The sequence below is a fragment of the Chelonia mydas genome, chromosome 2 (assembly GCF_015237465.2).
Source record: "Chelonia mydas isolate rCheMyd1 chromosome 2, rCheMyd1.pri.v2, whole genome shotgun sequence".
In the NCBI taxonomy this organism is placed as follows: domain Eukaryota; kingdom Metazoa; phylum Chordata; order Testudines; family Cheloniidae; genus Chelonia; species Chelonia mydas.
The window spans coordinates 187,724,005-187,745,860 of record NC_057850.1 but is presented as its reverse complement, the minus strand read 5'-3'; the positions used below and the strand labels follow the sequence as shown (position 1 = coordinate 187,745,860).

The window sequence follows — 21,856 nt, the reverse complement described above, 5'->3', positions numbered from 1 at the left end:
ATTTGCTCCATTATTTTTCTGGATACAGAAGCTAAGCTGACTGGTCTGTAATTCCCCAGAATTATTATTTATTTCCCTTTTAATAGATGGGCACTATATTTGCCCTTTTCCATCTTCTGGAATGTCTCCCATCTTCCATGACATTTCAAAGATAATTGCTAAAGGCTCAGATATCTCCTCAGTCAGCTCCTTGAGTATTCTAGGATGCATTTAATCAGGCCTGGGTGATTTGAAGACATCTAACTTGTCTAAGTAATTTTTGACTTGTTCTTTCCCTATTTTAGACTCTGATCCTACCTTATTTTAACTGGCATTCACTATGTTAGATGTCCAATCGCCACCAACCTTCTTGGTGAAAACTGAAACAAAGACGTCATTAAGCACCTCTGCCATTTCCACATTTTCTGTTCTTGTCTTTCCTTCCCTCATTGAGTAACGGGCCTACTCTGTCCTTGGTCTTACTCTTGTTTCTAATGTATCTGTAGAATGTTTTCTTGTTTCTTTTTATGTCCTTAGCTAGTTTGATCTCGTTTTGTGCCTTGGCTTTTCTAATTTTGTCCTTACATACTTGTGTTATTTGTTTATATTCATCCTTTGTAATCTGACCGAGTTTCCACTTTTTGCAGAACTCTTTTTTGAGTTTTAGATAACTGAAGATCTCCTGGTTAAGCCAGGGTGGTCTCTTGCCATACTTCCTATCTTTCCTATGCAGTGGGATAGTTTGCTCTTGTGTCCTTAATAATGTCTCTTTAAAAAACTGCCAACTGTCTTCAATTGTTTTTCCCCTTAGACTTGCTTCCCATGGGATTCTACCTACCAACTCACTGAGTTTGCTAAAGTCTGCCTTTTTGAAATCCATTGTCTTTATCATGCTGTCCTCCCTTCTACCATTCCTTAGATTCATGAACTCTACCATTTCATGATCACTTTCACCCGAGTTGCCTCCACTTTCAAATTCTCAACCAGTTCCTCCCTATTTGTCAAAATCAAATCTAGAACAACCTCCCCTGAGTAGCTTTCTCCACTTTCTGAAATAAAAAATTGTTTCCAATACATTCCAAGAACTTGTTGGATAATCTGTGCCCTGCCATGTTATTTTCCCAACAGATGTCTGAGTAGTTGAAGTCCCCCATCACCACGAAGTCCTGTGCTTTGGATGATTTTGTTAGTTGTTTAAAAAAAAGTATCATCCACCTCTTCTTCCTGGTTTGGTGGTCTTTAGTAGACCCCTACCATGACATCACCATCATCATGACATAATGTTGCACAATGGCATGGACCCAGCAGTATAAAACACAATTTTAGTACAATTTAACCTAAAAAAAACCAAAACAAAACAAAAATCAAGAACTATATATAATAGTTTAAAGAGTAAGGGCAGTTGAGATGAAAGGGGACAGACCTTGCTCTGTCAGCTTGAACAAATGAGGAGTCTCACTCAGGGCCTGCATCTCTTTAAACCTCCTCACACTGCATGCTAGTACAAAATGTATTTTCCTCCTTAATTAACAGTGTTTATACATACAGCATATTACATCTCTGCTCCAGAAACATTAGTTGTTTCAATTTGTTTGTGGGTTCAATTCAAGGTGTTTGCTTTGCCCACTGAAGTCCTTAATGGTTTGGTCATGTCATGTGCACTTAAGAGCCTATGTCTGCCTCTCCTTGTGCCATTACCCAAGATGGAGGCAAGCTGTTGGTTCTTACATTTGTTTGTCTGGAGCAGGTCATTCTCAGTAGAGGGCCCTCAACTCTGGAACATGCTTTTCTTCTCGGCCTGACAAGCAAAGTTTGCATTTTTTAGGGCACGCTGAAAGGCCAATAGATTTACTCTGATTTTTTTTTTTTTTTAAAGGGGTAGTTGAATGTGATGGATTTTACTTTCTCTTTCTGATCCGGGGGGGTCAGGGAGTTTAGCTACTATCGAACATGTTTACTTAATGTTAATTTTACACGTAGCAAGAGGAATTTTGATTAGTGCACAATATCCATTTAAATAAGTAAGGTCAAGAAAATGGTAGCTTTATAATTCAGCACATAATTTCAGTTTTCTTCTTACACCTGCTCAGTGCAGAGAGTGAATGCTAAAATGTCAAAACGCAACATATACATTATCTTAGTTTTACCTGCTTCCGCAAATTCACAAAATGGAACTCCTGGTCTCTCTTCCTTGGAGTCTCTTGTTAGTATGTCAGCAACATATACACTCAATTTCTGAAGGTCACCAAAATTTTCACATCCTATTCTCATATTAACATACAAAGTTCCCAATTTGGCCCAGTCACTTTTTTCTTTACAGTGCTGTTAAAAGTCAAATAATAAATGTAAATAAGCTTGCTATAAAACATGATACAGTTATTAGTTATTATAACTCTGATGGTACAGCTGGCAGGAACTATTAGGTGTTCAAAATGCATCTTGTGCAAATTCTCCTCTTATATTCTCAAATATGTTATCTAATCATCTGAACATTTCCCCCAATGATGTCTCAACCAGCTTTTATAGTAGGCTATTTTATTGCTCTTATTTTGTCTAGATCAGATAAGAAAGTTAGTTTTTCCTAACTTTAATTTAAAAAACAGTAATTCTTGTAATACATCTGACTAGCCACAAGTAGGTCATCCCCTCTTTTGTATTATTTCCTTTCAAATTTTCATACTGTTTTAACTCCATTTCTCTATGATTCTATTAGTATCTCCTCAAGTATCATGTCTTCCAACCCCGTTTTCTTTGTTGTTATTCTTCATGCTGTTTATTTCCAGCCTTTTTAAAGTGAAAAACCCCTAACTGAACGAAAATGAGGTCCCCATCACTACTGGCAAAGGAACATTAATAGTATTATATGCAATACCTCAGTATGCACATCCCAGGTATTTTGTTATAGCCTCACATTACAAGTTTCTATAATCTGCTTTCCATGTCTGTTATGCACGTTCAACCAACTCAAATGTTTTTCTGCAATGTTTCTATCACATTCTCCCATTTACTATTTTTGTTTAATATTGACCCTTTCCAAATGTACACAATTAGAGTTGTTTATCAAACCAGCCCTTCAAAATGTAAGTCTTTATTTTTCTTGTAGCATATATTGTGTTTGCTATACATGGAATTTCTGAATCATCTGAAAATTTGATCAAACTGATAGCCTCACAAACCAGATAAATTTATAAACATATTTAATATCTTTTTCCAAAACATACAATCTTAAATTCTGTTCTACTCTGAAAAGTAACTTTAGAAGTGGCATTGTATGGTTTCATGTTTAGTGTGTCTCCATTTTCACACTGAATTTACTCAGTTTTACAAGTAAAGCGTTACTAGAAGTAACGTTTTCACTTGAAAATTGAGCAAATGTCATTTGGAAATAACTGATAAAAAACAAACCTCTTAATGTATATTTGTTTGAACAGACACACTTTTCAGAGAATGATCACACATATATATCCGTTCTGGCGTATTTACTGCCCTCTAGGCAGATTAGGGCCTGGTCTACACTAGGAAATTAGGTCAGTATAACTATGTTGCTCAGGGGTGTGAAAATCCACATGCTGAGCGACGCAGTAAAACTGACCTAACATCTGGTGTAGACAGCACTAGGTCAGCTGGAGAATGCTCTCATCAACCTAGCTACCACCTCTCGGGGAGGTAGAGTACCTTCGCCAATGGGAGAAGCCCTCCCATTGGCACAAGTAGTGTCTTCACTGAAGTGCTCCAGTGATGCAGCTGTCTCACTGTAATGGTTTATGTGCAGACAAGCCCTAGGGGTAGGTTTGAGGTTCAAAACCAGCCAATAACTACACAAGCTGGAACTCAGCTGCCCCTTCAAAACAGTTAGTTATACCATTTCCTATTTGAAATACAGGAATAGAGAGAATGGCGTTTGTTCCCAGAAAAAATGGTTACCTACCTTTCATAACTGTTGTTCTTCAAGATGTGTTGCTCATGTCCATTCCAAGTAGGTCTCTGTGCACACGTGCACAGTCGTTGGAAGGTTCTTCCCCTAGCGGTACCCATTGGGTCGGCTGTAGAGCTGCCTGGACTGGTGCCTTTATGGCACCGTATATAGGTCCCTGATGACCCGCCGCCTCTTCAGTTCCTTCTTGCTGGATACTCTAAGAGAGGGAAGGCGCGGGGGGTGGGGGGGAGTGTCCTTAGAATGGACATGAACAGCGCATCTCAAAGAACAAGTTACGAAAGGTAGGTAACTGTTTTTTCTTCAAGTGATTGCTCATGTCAATTCCAAGTAGGTGACCCCCAAGCAGTCCTTTGAAGAAGTCAGAGTTCACCAACTTGCAGACTGAAGCACTGCTCTACCAAATGCGGCATTGTCTCTAGCCTGCTGAGTGATGGTGTAGTGCAACATAAAGGTGTGAATCGACAACCACGTTACAGCCCTGCAGATGTCCTGTATGGGGGCCTGAGCCAGGAACACTGCAGAGGAAGTTTCCACTCTTGTAGAGCGCGCTGTCAATAGTGGAGCCGGAATCTTTGCCAAGTCATAGTACATCCTGATACAGGCTGTGACCCAAAAGGAGATTCTTTGGGATGAGACAGGAAGACCTTTCATCCTCTCAGCAATGGCCATGAAGAGCTGCGTCGACCTTCTAAACGGCTTTGTCCGCTCAATGTAAAAAGCTAGCATGCGTCTAACATACAGGGAATGGAGCATGCGTTCCCTGTTATCAGCATGTGGTTTGAGGCAGAACACCGCCAGAAAGATGTCCTGATTCACATGAAATTGCGAGACTACCTTTGGGAGGAAAGCTGGGTGTGGTCATAACTGCACCTTGTCCTTATAAAACACGAAATAAAGAGGCTCGGACGTCAGAGCCTTGAGCTCAGACACTCTTCTGGCCAATATTATAGCCACTAGGAACGCTACTTCCCACGAAAGGTAAAGGAGAGAACAAATTACCAGAGGCTCGAAGGGAGGGCCCATCAGCCTAGAGAGCACCAAATTGAGAACCCATGGGGGGATTGGTTGCCATACTTGAAGGTACAGTCTGTCTACACCCTTGAGAGCAGGGCCAATGATAGGGCTAGCAAACACCGAAGTGGCCCACTGCACCGGGGTGGAAAGCTGAAATCGCAGCCAGGTGAATCTTTATTGACGATACGGCCAACCCCTGCTGCTTTTAACTGGAGTAAATAGTCCAGGATGAAGGGAATTGAGGTCTGCAATGGAGGAGTGCCCTTCTGAAGTGACCAAATGGAAAACCTCTTCCACTTAGCCAGATAAGTGGCATGAGTGGAAGGCTTTCTGCTGTCGAGGAGAACCTCCCTAACCGAGTCTGAGCATGCAAGCTCCAACAGGTTTAGCCATGGAGTTTCCATGCCATGAGGTGGAGAGACTCCATGTTTGGGTGCTGGAGGCGGCCGTGGTCCTGGGCGATCAAGTCCGGAACCAGGGGCAGAGTTATAAATGTGTCCACAGACAGGTCCAGCAGCGTGGTGAACCAGTGCTGATGTGGCCACGGTGGAGCTATCAAGATTAATGATGCTTTATCCTGTCAGACCTTGATGAGGATGAGACCTTTGTGGATGAGACGGAACGGTGGGAATGCATACAGCAGGCACCCTTTTCAGAAAAGGAGGAAGGCATCCACGAGCAAGCCTTCACTGTGATTCAGGAAGGAGCAGAACTGCTGACACTTCCGTTGTGTCCTGTTCATGACACAACAGGGAGAGGCCCATCTTTGGAAAATACTGATGGCAACATCTGGGCGAAGAGACCAAACATGGCCGTGAAAGGACCTGCTGAGGCGGTCAGCTAGTTCGTTCTGTGAACCCAGAAGGTACGAGGCCTCCAACTGTAGTGAGTAGGCAATGCAAAATTCCCACAGCTTGAGGGCTTCCTGACACGGGGGGGAGGAGCGAGCACCATCCTGTCCGTTTATATAAACATCGCTGTGATGTTGTCCGTCAATACTGACGCACATCTGCCCTGAAAATGGGTTTGAAATGTATGGCAAGAAAGGCACACTGCACGCAGCTCCTTGATGTTAATAATGCAGCGAAAGTTCTGCCTGGGACCATAGACCTTGAGTCCTGAGGTCGCCTAAGTGCGCCCCCCACCCCATCTGTCAAGGTTCCTTTCCCACTCTGAACTCTAGGGTACAGATGTGGGGACCTGCTTGAAAACCCCCTAAGCTTATTTTTACCAGCTTAGGTTAAAACTTCCCCAATGTACAAACTATTTTACCTTTTGCCCTTGGACTTATTTGCTGCCACCACCAAGCGTCTAACAGCTATATAACAGGGAAAGAGCTCACTTGGAAACGTCTTTCCCCCCCAGATCCTCCCCAAACCCTACACCCCCTTTCCTGGGGAAGGCTTAATAAAAATCCTCACCAGTTTGCATAGGGGAACACAGACCCAAATCCTTGGATCTTAAGAACAATGAAAAAGCAATCAGGTTCTTAAAAGAAGAATTTTAATAGAAGTAAAAAAATCACCTCTGTAAAATCAGGATGGTAAATACCTTACAGGGTAATCAGATTCAAAACAGAAAATCCCTCTACGTAAAACCTTAAGTTACAAAAAGACAAAAACAGGAATCTACATTCCATTCAGCACAGCTTATTTTCTCAGCCATTTAAACAAAATAGAATCTAACGCATATCTAACTAGATTACTTACTAAGTTCTAAGACTCCATTCCTTTTCTGTTCCCGGCAAAAGCATCACATAGACAGAGAGAACCTTTGTTTTGTTGGATCATATTAAAGAAGTTCTGTATTAAAATCACAAATGAGTTTGATTCCCCATAGTTTAAATTCCAGGGTATTACTAATTAAGAGGTCTCTTAGTTTTTGGTACTGTTTCTCTCCCTCTATGTGTAAAACTTGCAAGCTGCTAATTGTGTTAGTACATTCTAAGACAGAGTCTGTTCGCAAAGCAATTCTTTGTAACAACAACTATTCACATAGAGAGAGACTCAGAGCAATACTCTGTAACAATAGAAACAGCACCCAGACACTCCCCGCCCTTTTGTTGTATTCATCTTGCTTTGTTAACAATTGTGATTAAAATAGAGATAGAGGATGTATGTGGATGGATGCTCGGTGTGGATAATAACTGAATGATCAGGGAGGTGCCAGCCTAAGAATGCAGTGTCCATCGGCTGAAGAAGGCATCAAGTGGAAATAACCAGAGGACCCCCGGAGGGCAGACTGGAATCTACCCAACAGCCTCAAGAATGGGAGAACCAAAGAACAAGATAACATATGGCAGCATGGAACCATCAGGAATGTGACATCTGCTGACTGATTCAGCAACAGCATGATGAAGCAATTCCCATAGACTGGCATAGGAAGAAATTCCTATAAAAATGGACTCTAGAAAGTGAGAACTTTGGGGTCTGATTCTGCAAACCAACTTCCAGGAGCATCAGATGTGCATCTGACAAGGCCCTGCTCCCTCCTCATGTCCAGGCCACCTGGCCAGTGGCTTGGCATGAGCAACTCTAAGGCTGGTAACTATGATAACAACCTTGCAGAACCTGTGTGTGTATGAATGAATGTGTGAATAAATATGAAATGGAATGGAATGTTATAGCTATAAACTAACTGCTTACTATGATTCTTTCTGTATTCACAATAAATGTGGTATTTTGCCTTTTCCCCTTTAATAAGATCCTTCTGGTTTTTATTTTATTGGTATAACAGTTTCTCCCCCCCAGCAACTTTGAAAGTATCTTGTCTCCCCATTGGTCATTTTGGTCAGGTGCCAGCGAGGTTATCCTAGCTTCTTAACCCTTTATAGGTGAAAGGGTTTTTCCTCTGGCCAGGAGGGATTTTAAAGGTGTTTACCCTTCCCTTTATATTTATGACACCATCGCTGAAACATCCTTGACTAGTGACAGTGTCAGTTGAGGTTTGGAGAAGGGTATTACTGCACATAGTGTTTGTGGGTCAAGCCACCACCAGAGGGACTCGAGAACCTGAGGGGTAAGAGTGACCAGTCTGTCCAGGTGGTCTCGGTTCAGCCTGTAGACCCGGGCCAGCCAACCCTGAAGGGGACAAAGCTGCAGTCTAGTGTGCTGTACCACATACGTGCAAGCAGCCATATGTTCCAGTAATTTTAGGCAATCCCGCGCCGTTGTGGTGGGGAATTTCCTGACACTCATGGCAAGGAAATGAGTTTCCAGAAGAAAAGCCCTGGCCTGGGTGGAGTCTAGCAGGGCTCCGATAAACTCTATCCTCTAAGTGGGGGTTATAGTTGACTTTGCCATGTTCAGAATGAGGCCAAGCCCAAGGAATGTCATGTGCACCAGACTCTCATGGGCCTCCACTTGGGCCTGAGATTGACCCTTGATTAGCCAGTTGTCCAGGTAGGGAAATACCTGCACCTGCTGCTTCCGTAGGAATGCTGCCATGACTGCCATGCACTTGGTGAATACCTAAGGGGCGCTGAGAGGCCTAAGGGGAGGACCATGAACCAATAGTGGGTGGTGTTTACCATGAATCTAAGAAATCTTCTGTGGGATGGAATTACGGAGATGTGAAAATATGTGTCCTTCAAGTCTAGGGCGGCGTACCAGTACCCCGGATCCAGAGAGGGGATGATGGATGCCAGGGAGACCATGCGGAACTTCAGCTTCTTCATGAATCTATTGAGGTTTCGCAGGTCTAAAACAGGCCTGAACCCACCCTTGGCCTTGGGAATTAGGAAATAACGGGAGAGAAACCCTTGCCCCTGAATTCCAGAGGGACCTCCTCTACTGCCCCAAGATGTAGGAGCACTTGCACCTCCTGCACTAGAAGTTGCTTGTGAGAAAGGTCCCTGAAGAGGGACGGGGCGGGTGGGTTGAGAATATCCCAATTCTGCCATGCTCAGGACCCACCGGTTTGAGGTTATTTGGGCCAAACCTCGGTAGAAAAGAGATAGACTGTTCACAAAAGGTGGGAAAGGATCCGGGATGTGGACTGGTGCATCGCCCCTGGGCACACCTTCAAAAGTTTTACTGGAAGCCGGAGACTGCCTCGTCAAGCCTTTGCCCTGGTTCGAGGATGACTGAGGAGGCCTTTGCCTATTACTCATACCCCGTTTCCTGCTATAGTCCTATCTCTGCTGAGAGGGGTAGAAGCGAGGCCGGGGCTGAGGCTTAAAATGCTTCCTCTGTGTGGCTGGCATGTGTAGGCCCACTGACTTTAAGGTTGCCCTAGAGTCTTTTAAGCTATGAAGCCTAGGATCCATCTTTTCTGCGAACAGACCTGAGCTGTCAAAGGGCAAGTCCTGAATGGTCTGCTGTACCTCTGGTGGGAGGCCTGACACCTGCAGCCACAAGCTTCAGCACATAACAATGGCAGTGGACATTGTGCGGGTGGCCAAGTTCACCGCAGCCTGCAAGGAAGTCCTTGCAATCACCTTACCCTCGTTGATAACAACTCCAAAGTTGGAACGGGAGCCTGTTGGAAGGAGCTCCTAAAACTTGGACAGAGAGTTCCAAGAATTAAAATGATAGCAGCTGAGCACCCGCTTGCTGATTAGCAATTTGAAGCTGGAGCCCCCCGATGGAATAGACCTTACGGCCAAAGAGGTCCAGCTTCTTTGCCTCTTTGGATTTTGGCGGAGGGCCTTGCTGTTCTTGCCTTTTCTTGGTGTTGGCCATGTACACTATCAACGTACCCGATTGAGGGTGGATGAAGAGGTATTCATACCCGTTGGAGGGTACAAAGTATTTTCTTTCTACCCCTTGCAGTGGGCGGAATAGAGGTGGGAGTTTGGCAGAGGATCTTTGTGGTATTATGAATGGACTTGATCAAGGAAAAGGCCACCCTTGACGGACCTCCTGGCGTCAGAATATCCACCATGGGATCTGTCTTCTGACACCTCCTCTGCATGAAGACCTAGGTTTTGAGCTACTCTTCTAAGCAGCTCTTGATAAGCCCTATTATCCATGGCTGGCAAAGAGGCAGACAAGCCTGCTACTGCCTTGTCTGGGGAGGAAGATGAAGATGCCCCTATGGGCACAGGTTCCTCCTGACCCTCCAATTCATAGGGTTCCTCCCCACCATGATGCAGTCTACATGGTGGCAGGCATGGTGCCAGCCGCCAACTGTGGTGCCAACTGTGGTGCCGGGTTGGGTGTCAGGTTCCGATCCTTTTGGAGGTTCCCTTACCATTGAGGAAGATGGGGGGCCCCGCCTGTCCGAGGCAACAGACAAGAACCTGGAGCTTCGGAGCCTGCCATTGAGAAGGCCAGGGTATCATAGGGACCTGGTGTGCCTCCTCCCGCTGGGAACAAGAATGGTGCTGGCTCTACCTGGAGATATATGACTCTGATTCCAAAGTGGAGTCCGACCTTGAGGACCACAGGGGTTCTGTGAGGGATGGTGCTGTAGAGTGGTGCCAAGGAGAATGGTGCCCCGGTGAGGGGGATCATTGCCAAAGCATGGCCGGTTTGCCCTTGGAGAGAATTGGCCCCTTGTGCAGCGCCAGCACTGGTTCCGGTGCCGTAGACTGCTGGGCCGTCTCCTCTATAAGGTCCCTTGTGGCCTCAAATGTATCCGGGGTAGATGGCATATCCAACTCCCTCACCTGGCTCTCCCACGCCAGTGAGTCCAACGGGACTCGACGGTCCTGCGTGAGTGACCAGAGTCAATAGTGTCAGTTTCGCCTGAGCAGGAGCTGAATGTCCCAGCACAGGACGCACTCTGCGGGCCCCACTGCGCTCCACGGCTTTAACTGTAGGAGAAGCCCCCTCTTGGCTCTTCTTTGCTTCTTATGCGGCACCAGTGAATGTGACCTGTGCCGAGAGATAGCCGAAGTTGTCATTCATGCTGGAGAGACTTCGTGCTGCAAGTCTCTGGGTTCCGGGTCCTTTGCTGGTGCTGCGGCCTCCCTTACTGGGCCAGTGCGCGCCAAACTGAAGCGCTGGGTTTTGGCAGCAACACAGGCTCTGACGGCTAGGGGTGAAGAGCCAGCCCCATAAGGAGAAGTTTAAGTCTGAAATACCTCTCCTTTTATTTTCTTGGGTGGAAGCTCCTGTAGATCCTACACTTATCAGTCTGATGGGCTTCCCCCACACACTTTAAGCAGGAGTTGTGAGAATCTCCCCAGGCATCGGCTTCTGACAGGACCCCCACGCTTAGAAGCCTTGAGACCAAGGTATTCCCTGGTCCCCAAAAGGGAAAGCATGGGGGGGCGGTGAAAGCCCCCAACAAAGACTTAACTACTAACTACACTAAAAATCTAACAATACTATGCTAATAAAACTATTTACAAAACAAAAAAAAGAGAATGCTAGGGAATCACTTGCCCAAGGCAAGAGAGTAAAAGAAGCTCCAATGACTGTCACTAGCAGTAAGAAGGAACTGAAGAGGCGGCGGGTTGGCAGGGCCCTGTATACACCACCATAAAGGCGCCACTCCGGGGGGCGTTTCCACAGCCAACCCAACAGGTACCACTAGGGGAAAAATCTTCGGACAACTGTGCACGTGGCGCACACACACCTACTTGGAATTGACATGAGCAATCACTCGAAGAAGAACTGAAGGTGCTGTTCTTAGACTCTCTGCATTCAGCCTTGTTATGCACACATAGAGTGATCTCTCTTTCAACAGCAGACTGTCATTTATTATTTCTGTCAATGGCCTGATTCAGAATATTGCTTAAAATACAAATATCTTGCATCATTTTTACCTTCACTGGTTTTCAAAAGCAACAGGTTTATCTACTTTCTACATTCAATGATATATGCTTAAACTCAAGGAGGGCAATTATGCTCCTAACTGGAACCAATATGGAAATTCAATGCTCCCACCAATCTCATCAAATTAGCAATGATTCCCTTTTAATATAACCAAAATAATACACTGTGGGGATAAATTAATGCCTGACATCTGAAACTTCAAATTACCATGAATACTGATTTGTTGATATGTCCAATAGCAATTACATCACCATCCTCCATTCCTAATACAAACCAAATGCATATATAGCGCTCACGTGTTGCATAACCCATGAGAATTATAGAAACCTGGTTTCCTACTAGAGAAGTGTACAATACTGTGTACCACACAGTGCTCTTACCTTGTGATTTGTCTATTACAGCATTTCAACTAATCTAGGTAATTTTTTTTAAAGAAAAAAATTCAAGAAGGGTAATGTAATGATTACCATTCATAATAGACAAGGAAAGGAAATTTGATGGAAAACAAATCAAAATCCACTGCAAATTCTGTTAACTAGAAAAGTTTTTAACCCTTGTGCATGGCAGTCACTGTAGTATGTATGTATTTGTGGCACGTCTAAGGTGCTTAACTCTGGAATTCAAGCATTGCATAGTACTAGGACCAAGGTGCCAGATAAATATTTAAAGATTATGAAGGAATTTTCAGTCAAGCGCTCTGCTCTCTGATGTGTGGATCAGGTGCTCTTCATAGGTGTTTTGCATCCTCATCTTTTCCTCCCACCTTATTTTTCCTTTCATGAGGAGTGCAAGATTATCATGTCATTGTGAGACGACTTCTGAAGAGGTATATCTCACATCATGGCTTAAACATGGTTAGACTCTAAGATTCAGCATGTAGTCCTATAGTTTAGGACCTTCTATTCTGGATGCCCTGCCTTCTATTAGGTGGGTTTTCTACCCTTGTCACACTCAGATTCACTACCTCCAATGAACTTAGTGTCTTGGTGGGTCACAATAGAGAAACTGTCTGTAAGAGAACAAGCTGGAGCAGGGCAAAGGATCTTAAAGATTAGGACCACAATCTTGGATTGGACCTGAAGTTAAATGGGGAGCAAATGGGACACTGACATTTGTTGTTGCTGGTCTTTCCTCCATAGGAGGCAGGCAGCTGTATGTTGCATGAATCAGAACTTCTAAGTGGCCTTCTTCTTTAGCCCTAGGTGAAGCAAGTCACAGTACTCAAACTGGGAGATGAAAGAGTGGAGCACAACTGTCTGGTCCGCATCTGAGAGGAACTGGCACACTCTCCTTCCCAGCAGAAGGGGGAAGACAATCTTTCTTTTTACTATTGCTGTGTGTGTCTAGGAGCACTGGTAAACCCAACATGAGCCCACCACAGTGCACTAGTTTGATAACTGGTGTGCAAAAACTCTCAATAGCGGATGGGGACAGAGGTCTCCGATATAGAAAGACACTGAAAAAGAAGAGACAGCTTGAACTTTGAGAGAACTCTTGGAAATGTAAAGCAGTTACCATTCACAATTCTCTCAGAAATATCAGACAGGAATGAATCAAGCCAGCTTGGTGCTTCATCATCTATTCCAGATATCTCATATATGTGAGGCCATTTCAAACAATGCTGTAAAATCAGCAGCTGCAGTGTGCGTTATCTCACCAGAGGTTGGCTGAAATGCTTGTGTAGTACTCTCATGCTCCTGTTCAGTATGAAGCTGCTTCATGCTGATTAAGTGCTATGAAATGTCAGTAACTTGAGCCCCTCAAAATAGGAGAGATTTTGATTCTTCATCATGACATTAATTGGGGTGCACTAAAGGTTCTCCCCTCCTATTTAACAAGAAACCTCCATCCACTATTTCCTTAAATTCTTGCTCAAATGCACACCAGCTTTGGGGACAGTTCTTTAAAAACCACAGTATTACTGTTAGTGCATATAACAGATACTACAAAATAACATACGTATTAATCAAAAAAAATCACATTGCTGCTCTTATTTATAATTTGTTAACCATTATCACTCCAAATAGGCCCCTTTTGGAATCGTTTTTTGCATAAGACATGAATCGTATTAATTGTAAGTGAATATAAAAAGTATATTCTTGTTAAGGAATGATACACCATGACAAATCAAAAGCACCACAAATTCCAAGGGTGAGTCATACAATTGTTTCAGCCAAAAACAACAAAATTTATTAGGCTCCTTAGGAGGCTCTATTTCAATTAAACTAATTATCTTCCTGGTAGCACCATAATCCTAGCTCTCAGCACTAAGTAATGTAGATCTTGTAGAGCTTTAGGTATTTGTTATGTTACCTCCTATTCTATGAGGTGCTTGAATCTGAATTGTGGTATTGTCAGATAAAAAGTTCTCAGTTTACATTAACGTTTTAAAAAGGTAAACTGAACCACTTGCTATTAAAGAAAAACAGTTTGAAATCCAAAGTCATTTAAGACAAAGACAATCTACAAATATCCACAACATGAAAGCCCCATTGACACATCACTTTATAACAAAGATGGTCTTCTTACTGGAGGTTAGCCATCCTTGTCTACAATTTTGCTTTGACTAAAGGAACATATTTTCATATTCTTAATAGCCTTCAAAGTAAAAGTAACTAACATTCCTTTATGTCTGACAAAACATTGCTACACTCTATGACTTCAAAGAAATAAAACCAGCTACTACACTAACAAAAACAAACGGATTAAGTACTATATATTTTGTATGGTTAGTTCTGAAATTTGTTTCCAAAAACTAAATGCTCATACTGTACCTGAATTTCAGCTATTGCCAAATTTAAGTCACAAAGCCAGTTCTTTTTAAACTTTCTTGCCTGGAATCTTCAACAAGAGAAAACTGTTAATTATAGTTACCTGTTTAAGATTATAGTACTTTGTATTATCACTTAAAAAAAAAAGTACTGTTTTCAGTCCTAGATCATTACCTTTTTAACCCTCCAGCACCATGGCTTTACATACACCGCTCAAGAGGGAAAAGACAAATATATTTAATTGTATTAAGAATGTTATTTGTGCTTCAACAGTGTACTATTGTAATGAATACTACACAAATCATTTTCAACAAATATTTTACTAGACTACGTATCATATTTCTCATAAATATTCTAGTGAGAAAATTATTTCCACAGAAAAAGGCACTCACTTGCAATAGAAAAGATTTATCTTAATGTAACTATTAATGAAAAGGCAGTGATAAGACAAAATGTAAACTGAGTTTTGTATATCCCACTAAGTTCTATAACAGTCTCAAATTATGTCAAATTACACGAAGTGTGAACTAGTGAACAGAGCAAGAGCATGGTTGTAAGGTGTTTTTTTTCTGGCTCTGCAACTGACATTCTGTGACACCGTGCACAGCATACTTAATTGTGCATCAGCTTCCTTATCTGTAAAAATGATACAACCTACCTCACATAGGTGTTTCAAATAATTTAAAACACTGAGTTCATTAGATGATTTTTCCAGGGTCACACCGTAATTTGTGCATGCTATTCCCAGCTGTGCTAATCAGATTTAATAATCATGAATGCTGTGGAAAATCTAATAAATAAACAAAAATCCTGGCCTTCTGATTCCCATTACTCAGCATTAGCACTCTCCATTAAACTGGCAGCCCTTTTAATATCATGAAAATGTAGTTATTGAATAATTAAACTTCTCATTTTTGTAGAAAGTGTATAAAATATGCACCTTTTTACCATGCTTTCTAATTAGCAACAAATCCAAAAAATGGAATGTACTTTGTCTGTTCTTTACATAATTTTGTATTAAATGAAAACCAGAAGAAACCATTAAATATATTTTGCGCATTAACTGTAAAATAACTCCCTAAACTAAATACGCACCTTGATTTCATGTTCAAAACAACATTAATTTCTTGACTGGAAACTTGCAGTTGGTGAAGGAACTTAATAATACAGTTAAAATGTTCATGCTCAAAAACCATCCCAGCATCAAAAAGCTGTAGCATCAAAAGAAAAAATGCAGATGTACATGCAAATTAGCACCTCTGAAATATTTCCAGAACCAAGCACAATGGAGGCTATAAAATATAGCATAAGAAATAAAGGTGGGAGAGAAGAGTTTAAAAAAAAATAAGAGATAAAGAGAAACCTGTACAAAGAACCTAGCTCCATTAGAGAAAAGATGCTTGTTTTAATTCAATCTTTAAAAGTAGGCAAGATCTTTTTGTGAAACTGCCATACAGAAGGAGACAATGGAAAAAAATCATACCTTACAAAAGATATCTATTAATGAAGGCACAGCATCTCTTATATTCATGGAAGCCACATGCTCAAACACCTTCAGGACTACATCAACAGCTGGCTAAATAAAAAAAATATAGTATTTTTAAAAAATTCTAACAGTTTAATCATTTGTCTCCAGTAAAGATTTTAGAGTTTTCAATAATAGTAGTTTATGAGTTGCCTTATGTAGAGTTTTGTTTTTCAGAACTGAGCCCACGTAAACAAAACAGAAAACTTAGTACAGTTAACTTCATGAGTTTTAGGAGAATTATGATCCCATGAATCCAATAGACTTTCAAAATGTTTCATGGTCACTTACCAGCATTTTAATCATTACAGCAACATTTAACAACTGAAATACTTCTTTCAACAAACAACACTTGATCAAAGAAATGAGAAGATCATTCAGCACTTGTGAATCAAAATGCACACCAGGATTTACTTCTCTGTAGTAATTCATAAATATCTGGACTGAAAGAAAAAAAATGAAACAGTCAATCCTATTTTCAGGTATCTGAAATTCTTAAATATTTAAACAACTTATTTTCTGAAACAGAAGTTATTTAATACAGGCACTATATTAAAATACAAAAGTGAAAACAAAATATTTTGCAATAAATTCTGAGTTTAGTTGTGATAATGGGAGCCAGACTGACTCAGATTCCTGAATTATCCATAAAACAGATACTGTAAAAGGATCAGCAGTACTATACTATATTGTCACACAGACGAGCCTCTACCATGCACTGAAGAACACTTAAGAGAAGGTAGAGTTCAACCTCCATATCCATTTAGTGACTGGCAACTCTACTGGGATGGACGAGAAAGATACAATGCAAACTGAGATGGTGGTTATGTCATGTCAACACCTGTCCACTAACTGGACCTATTTCACACAGGCCACACAAGTGTGCAATCACTTTTTGTCAATCCCCAAATCAGGTATTAATCAGACAGAATACTAGAGATTAAAAGATCCATATTCTATTATCAATCCTCAGAGCCATTCAGCTTTGCTCATCATATTTTCATTGATCACAGAAACTATCAATGAAAAAGATATTACTAGAAGATCTATTACTATTCTACAGTATATTTAGTCCAGCCTCACTGGAAATACAGGGAATCTGACTAGAGCACTTGTTCCAACTGATTTAAAGTGCCCCAAATAATATGGCTTCACCACTTTGGGAAGACAATTTAGCAACACCTCCCATTGTCAGCAAGCATTCCACCTGACATTAAGTTTATGTTTCCTCTCAAAGAAACACTGTCAACTTAAAGTCAGACTTCCATTTGAATACTTTTCATCTACTATTGTAACTAAGATTGCTAAAAATGAAATAGAGAAAAACTGTCAATGTACTTTGTGCCTCAGACAACATCTGGCATTTGTGTGAGCCTTCTACGTAAAAACAGGAAAGAGAAAAACATTTTAACACACAAGACAATGATTTATTTGACCAAAATTGGCAGAGACCTAGAAACATTATATTCCCTGAATCTGCTATTTTTTTAAAACTAAACAGATTTCAAGTTCAATTTGATCCCATTACTCCCAGTTATAATTCTCCTGTTCCTTGTGTACCAATCTTTATGGCCGTAAGCCTGCAACTGAGTAACGGGAGCAGAGAATTCCACTGAAGTCAACGGAGCTCTGTATGCATACATACGTATTTCTATATGGATCTGATTCCAGGATCAGGGCCTAAAACTGCTGTCCATCCTTAGCATTTGCACCCTTCAAATACCTGTACAGTGTTATATTCTTCACACTATCTCAGAAGCCACGCTATGCACATTTAGCTTTTTTAGTCTTCATCAGAAATCCATTCCTCCAACATTCTTATCCCTATTCTTTAAACTCCCTGTTGTGATGTCATGAGATGGAAAAATATAAAAAAACCTGAATGTATCTGGAATCAAATACTAAAATGCCTTAATCATAATTGTATGGTTACTGCTAGGTTACATTACAGGGCAGAGTTAAAGTTGTTTGGGTGCCTTAACTGCATTTTTTTACCTTAACATGTTTGAATTTCTTTTAAATGTAACCTTAACCCTGAATTTCCTAGGTTTGTAATGCTTGGTTTTGGAATGATTACATCCCTGTAACATTTTTTATCTTTAAGTGTTGATATGCACTCTCAACTTAACTTTATCTTAGCATAGTTTGTCTGGGAATACATTTAGGACCACGTACAGCCATCAATCTACAGCAAAGCTCCCAACGTCAATGAGAGGTTTGCACAAAAAAAGGACCAATCATGATTCTCATGCATTAACTAACTTGTAGTTATCATTACTCATTGTGATTTCACATGACTAGTCTTTCTCTCTGCTCATGGCTCCTGTCCCAGACTTACTTTATAAATCACTATATTACACATTCATTTTCTGTTATATCATACCTGAACGTTGTAACAAACTTGATTCATTGATATTTATATACGTCTTAAGTATTGCCATGCAAATCTAGAAAAACATAAGCAGAATCCATTACAACAAGGTAAGATGTATTCCAACATATGAGTAGTCTGAATGTCAATTTTATATTGCAAGTAAGCATTAGGTTGCTTCTGGTTGTTTAAATTACATATGACAATGCATGCATGATAAACTAGTTGGTCTATAGTCAAAGCAGTGCTAAAGCAAGACAGATACTTTCAACTTTAGAAGGTTTTAAATGGCTGCTTTGGGACCTTTCTGAGGGAACTGTTGGGAACAACTGCATATGTGTATAAATAGACCTATATCAGAATTTCCCAACAGATATTTGCATCAAGCAGGAGAAAAGATTCCCACACAGATATGTGCATCAAGCAGGAAATAAAAAAGGCTACCATGGTATTACCAGAGTTCACTAAAAGGTGAAAACAGGCATTCAGGGAAGGGAACCGAAAAGGGTAGAAAACACAAGTGTGGAAGAAAAGATGTACAGAGACCCCAAGTCAAAAGGATGTCCAGAAATAAAACCGAGACACATGCACATATTATCTTTTTCCCCATAAAGCAATATAAGGCAAGGCATGTAAGGGAGCTCAGAAAATTGATTTGAAGTTATTTCACTAGAGACCAATGCCAGTGATAAAGAGCCTTTTAAAATAATTATTTTGCAAGATTAAAATTAGGTTTTAAAATATTGTCAGGAATTTCATTTGATGATCTTAAAATGCTTTATAACACTAATGAATTTAGCTTTGCAATATAAAAGTATTCCCCTGTAATTTTACAGATGAAGAAACCAAGGGCAGTCAGATTAAAAGGACACTGTCAACTTGAAATCTTGTATGCAGTGTTGTTGTAGCCCTGAGACAAGAAGGTGGGTGAGGTAATATCTTGTATCAGACAGTTTTCCATTGGTGAGGGAGACAAGCTTTCAAGCTCTGTGTATACTTGAAAGCTTGTCTCTCTCACCAACAGAAGTTGGTCCAATAAGAGATATTACCTCACCCACCTTGGAAAAGAGGAGACTAAGGGGAGATATGATAGAGGTATATAAAATCGTGAGTGGTGTGGAGAAAGTGAATAAGGAAAAGTTATTTACTTGTTCCCATAATATAAGAACTAGGGGCCACTAAATGAAATTAGTGGGTAGCAGGTTTAAAACAAATAAAAGGAAGTTATTCTTCTCTCAGCGCACAGTCAGCCAGTGGAACTCCTTGCCTGAGGAGGTTGTGAAGGCTAAGACTATAACAGGGTTTAAAAGAGAACTGGAGGTTAAGTCCATTAATGGCGTCCCTAGCGTCTGTTTGTCAAAGGGTGGAGAGGGATGTCAGCAGAGAGATCACTAGATCATTACCTGTTAGGTTCACTCCCTCTGGGGCACCTGGCATTGGCCACCGTCGGTAGACAGGATACTGGGCTGGATGGACCTTTGGTCTGACCCAGTATGGCCATTCTTATGTTCTCCTTCTCTCTCTCTCTAATTTGAAATCTTGTCAGTTAAAAAAAAGTTTCAGGTACAATTGCCTTTTCAATTTTTGTGGATTTACAACACATTCCCTTATATTTAAATGTCTTTTGCTCCCCTATCGTTCTGTGAAAGACCCAAAAAAGGGAACTGACTGACTATTCCAGCAAATAGTGAGACTAAAAATACATAAGTATGCTATCAAATATACAAAGTGAATTTTTTTGCTGTATCCTTCATGTTAGACTTGTGTGTTACTTGTAGCAACTATAAGAAACAAAAAATAGACAGTTTAATTTTGAAGTTGACGTGTCCCTTCCAGTACCTTGTCGAAGGTGACACAGTGAGTTAATGTCAGAACCTGAGCTATGACTTAACCATAAGTCAATCTTTCTTCCCTAAAAAAAATGAACATCTGCAGATCAGCAAGGCTGATAGTCAAAAAACCAGACACTCTTAACACTTTAGAATCTTAGTACTCCAATTTATTATAAATAAAACTTATTCAGAACATCAAAAATAATAGTTTGTATTTAATTTTTTTAGTAGCTATTAGTACCACCTTTTGTTAAGGCATAAAAAGTTCCCTTTTGGAAAAAATTCACATAAGATCTTTTACTGTTAGAAAAAATGCAATGTCACTTGGCAGTGGATGAGCTAATTTAACCCAATCTAAAAATCCAGGTGGCTGAGGGCATTTAAAACAAATTTTAGCACAGGCGGAAACTATGTAAATTAATTTGCTTTCTTTTGGAATCTATTTTCGTCCTCCTTTGGACTGATGCCCAAAAATACCAAGACTGCATCTGGAGCAATCATTGTTCCAAATATTAGTGAAATTGCTTGGAAAATCCAGTTGCAGAAAGGTTTAATCATGGGACAAGTCCACATTACATGCATAAAAGAGCCTAATTGTGAGCCTCATTTCCAGCTTGCATGAGACTTTCCTTGATTTAATTGTCTCAATTTACAAGGGGTATAATTGAATCTATGGACCATGTAAAAATAGGAAAGTCTAAATTTAGAGTTAATTGTAATAAATTTAGATGGGAGAGGATATATAAACTTAAATTTCTATGGAGAATTTAGTCCAAACCTGCCTCTATGACATAGTCTTATTGAATGATGGACAGGAACAGTAGCTTTTTGGCATCTGAAAATGCAATGGATTTTAAAGTCCTTGATTCCTGTATGAAAGTGTTTCAATTAAGTCATTAATTTGTAGAAAAAAGACAGTTTCAGAAAGAGCCACATCAACTCTAATTCGAAAGAAGTTGAGAAGATATACTTTTCCATGCATGAGTAATTTTGAGGAGATCAATATGAGGAGTCCAGAAGAATTTTAATGACAACGCTGGATTCTAGACTAGGAGTTGATGTATCCATCAGAAAAGTAGGTCAATTGAAGCCTAGAAGTTAGTAACATTTAAAAATCAGAGTGTGACAATCTTCTGATTTGAAGTGGGATTGGAAATCATGCTGTTTATTAAAGGCTCCTGTTGATTCCACATATAGTTTCCCTTACACAGGGCTTAATTTTATGAAAAAGAAGCCAACATGATTGTGTTTCATATGGGAATAACTGATTAGCATGGAAGATCTCTAAGGATCACCACCCATACAAATATCCACTACATTAAAAAAAAAACAAAAAAAAAACCCGGCAGCACATATGAATTCATTTAAAGGATTACATTAGGATGAGGATTCAATGAAGAATGCGTTAGACTGAAGCTTCCCTAATTTGTATTCACTGTGTTTTCACTTGAAGGTTCATAGATCGATACAGATGACCATAACTGGAAGGACAGAATAATAAAGGCAGCAGTAATTTGCAGGAGACATTTCTCTTAACGGATGCAAAATAAAGACCCAATCAAGTTACTGGGCAAGACAAAGAAAGGGCATTACTTTGTGGCATAAAGTGAGGAAACAGTTCTTAAAGTAAAAGACAAAGCAAACCTACAATCATATTTCTAATGAAAAGCTTATGTTTCAAAAGCTACACTGTGCATATCTG

The 21,856-nt window shown here is 40.6% G+C and overlaps 1 protein-coding gene across 7 annotated transcripts in view; it reads right to left on the bottom strand.

The window, feature by feature from the left end:
• The window catches only part of TOPAZ1 (testis and ovary specific TOPAZ 1), a 100,620-nt gene that overhangs the window by 31,746 nt on the left and 47,018 nt on the right, over positions 1-21,856 (bottom strand). For 6 of the 7 annotated variants that reach the window (XM_043540870.1, XM_043540871.1, XM_043540874.1 and 3 more), the window contains exons 9-14: positions 18,335-18,398; positions 16,243-16,394; positions 15,910-16,002; positions 15,522-15,637; positions 14,430-14,496; positions 2,127-2,301 (exon numbers count right to left, since the gene is read on the bottom strand). In XM_043540870.1, the coding sequence (XP_043396805.1) occupies positions 2,127-2,301; positions 14,430-14,496; positions 15,522-15,637; positions 15,910-16,002; positions 16,243-16,394; positions 18,335-18,398 (667 nt within the window). The remainder of the gene's footprint in view (positions 1-2,126; positions 2,302-14,429; positions 14,497-15,521; positions 15,638-15,909; positions 16,003-16,242; positions 16,395-18,334; positions 18,399-21,856) is intronic. The other variant, XM_043540876.1, reaches the window with a different exon arrangement.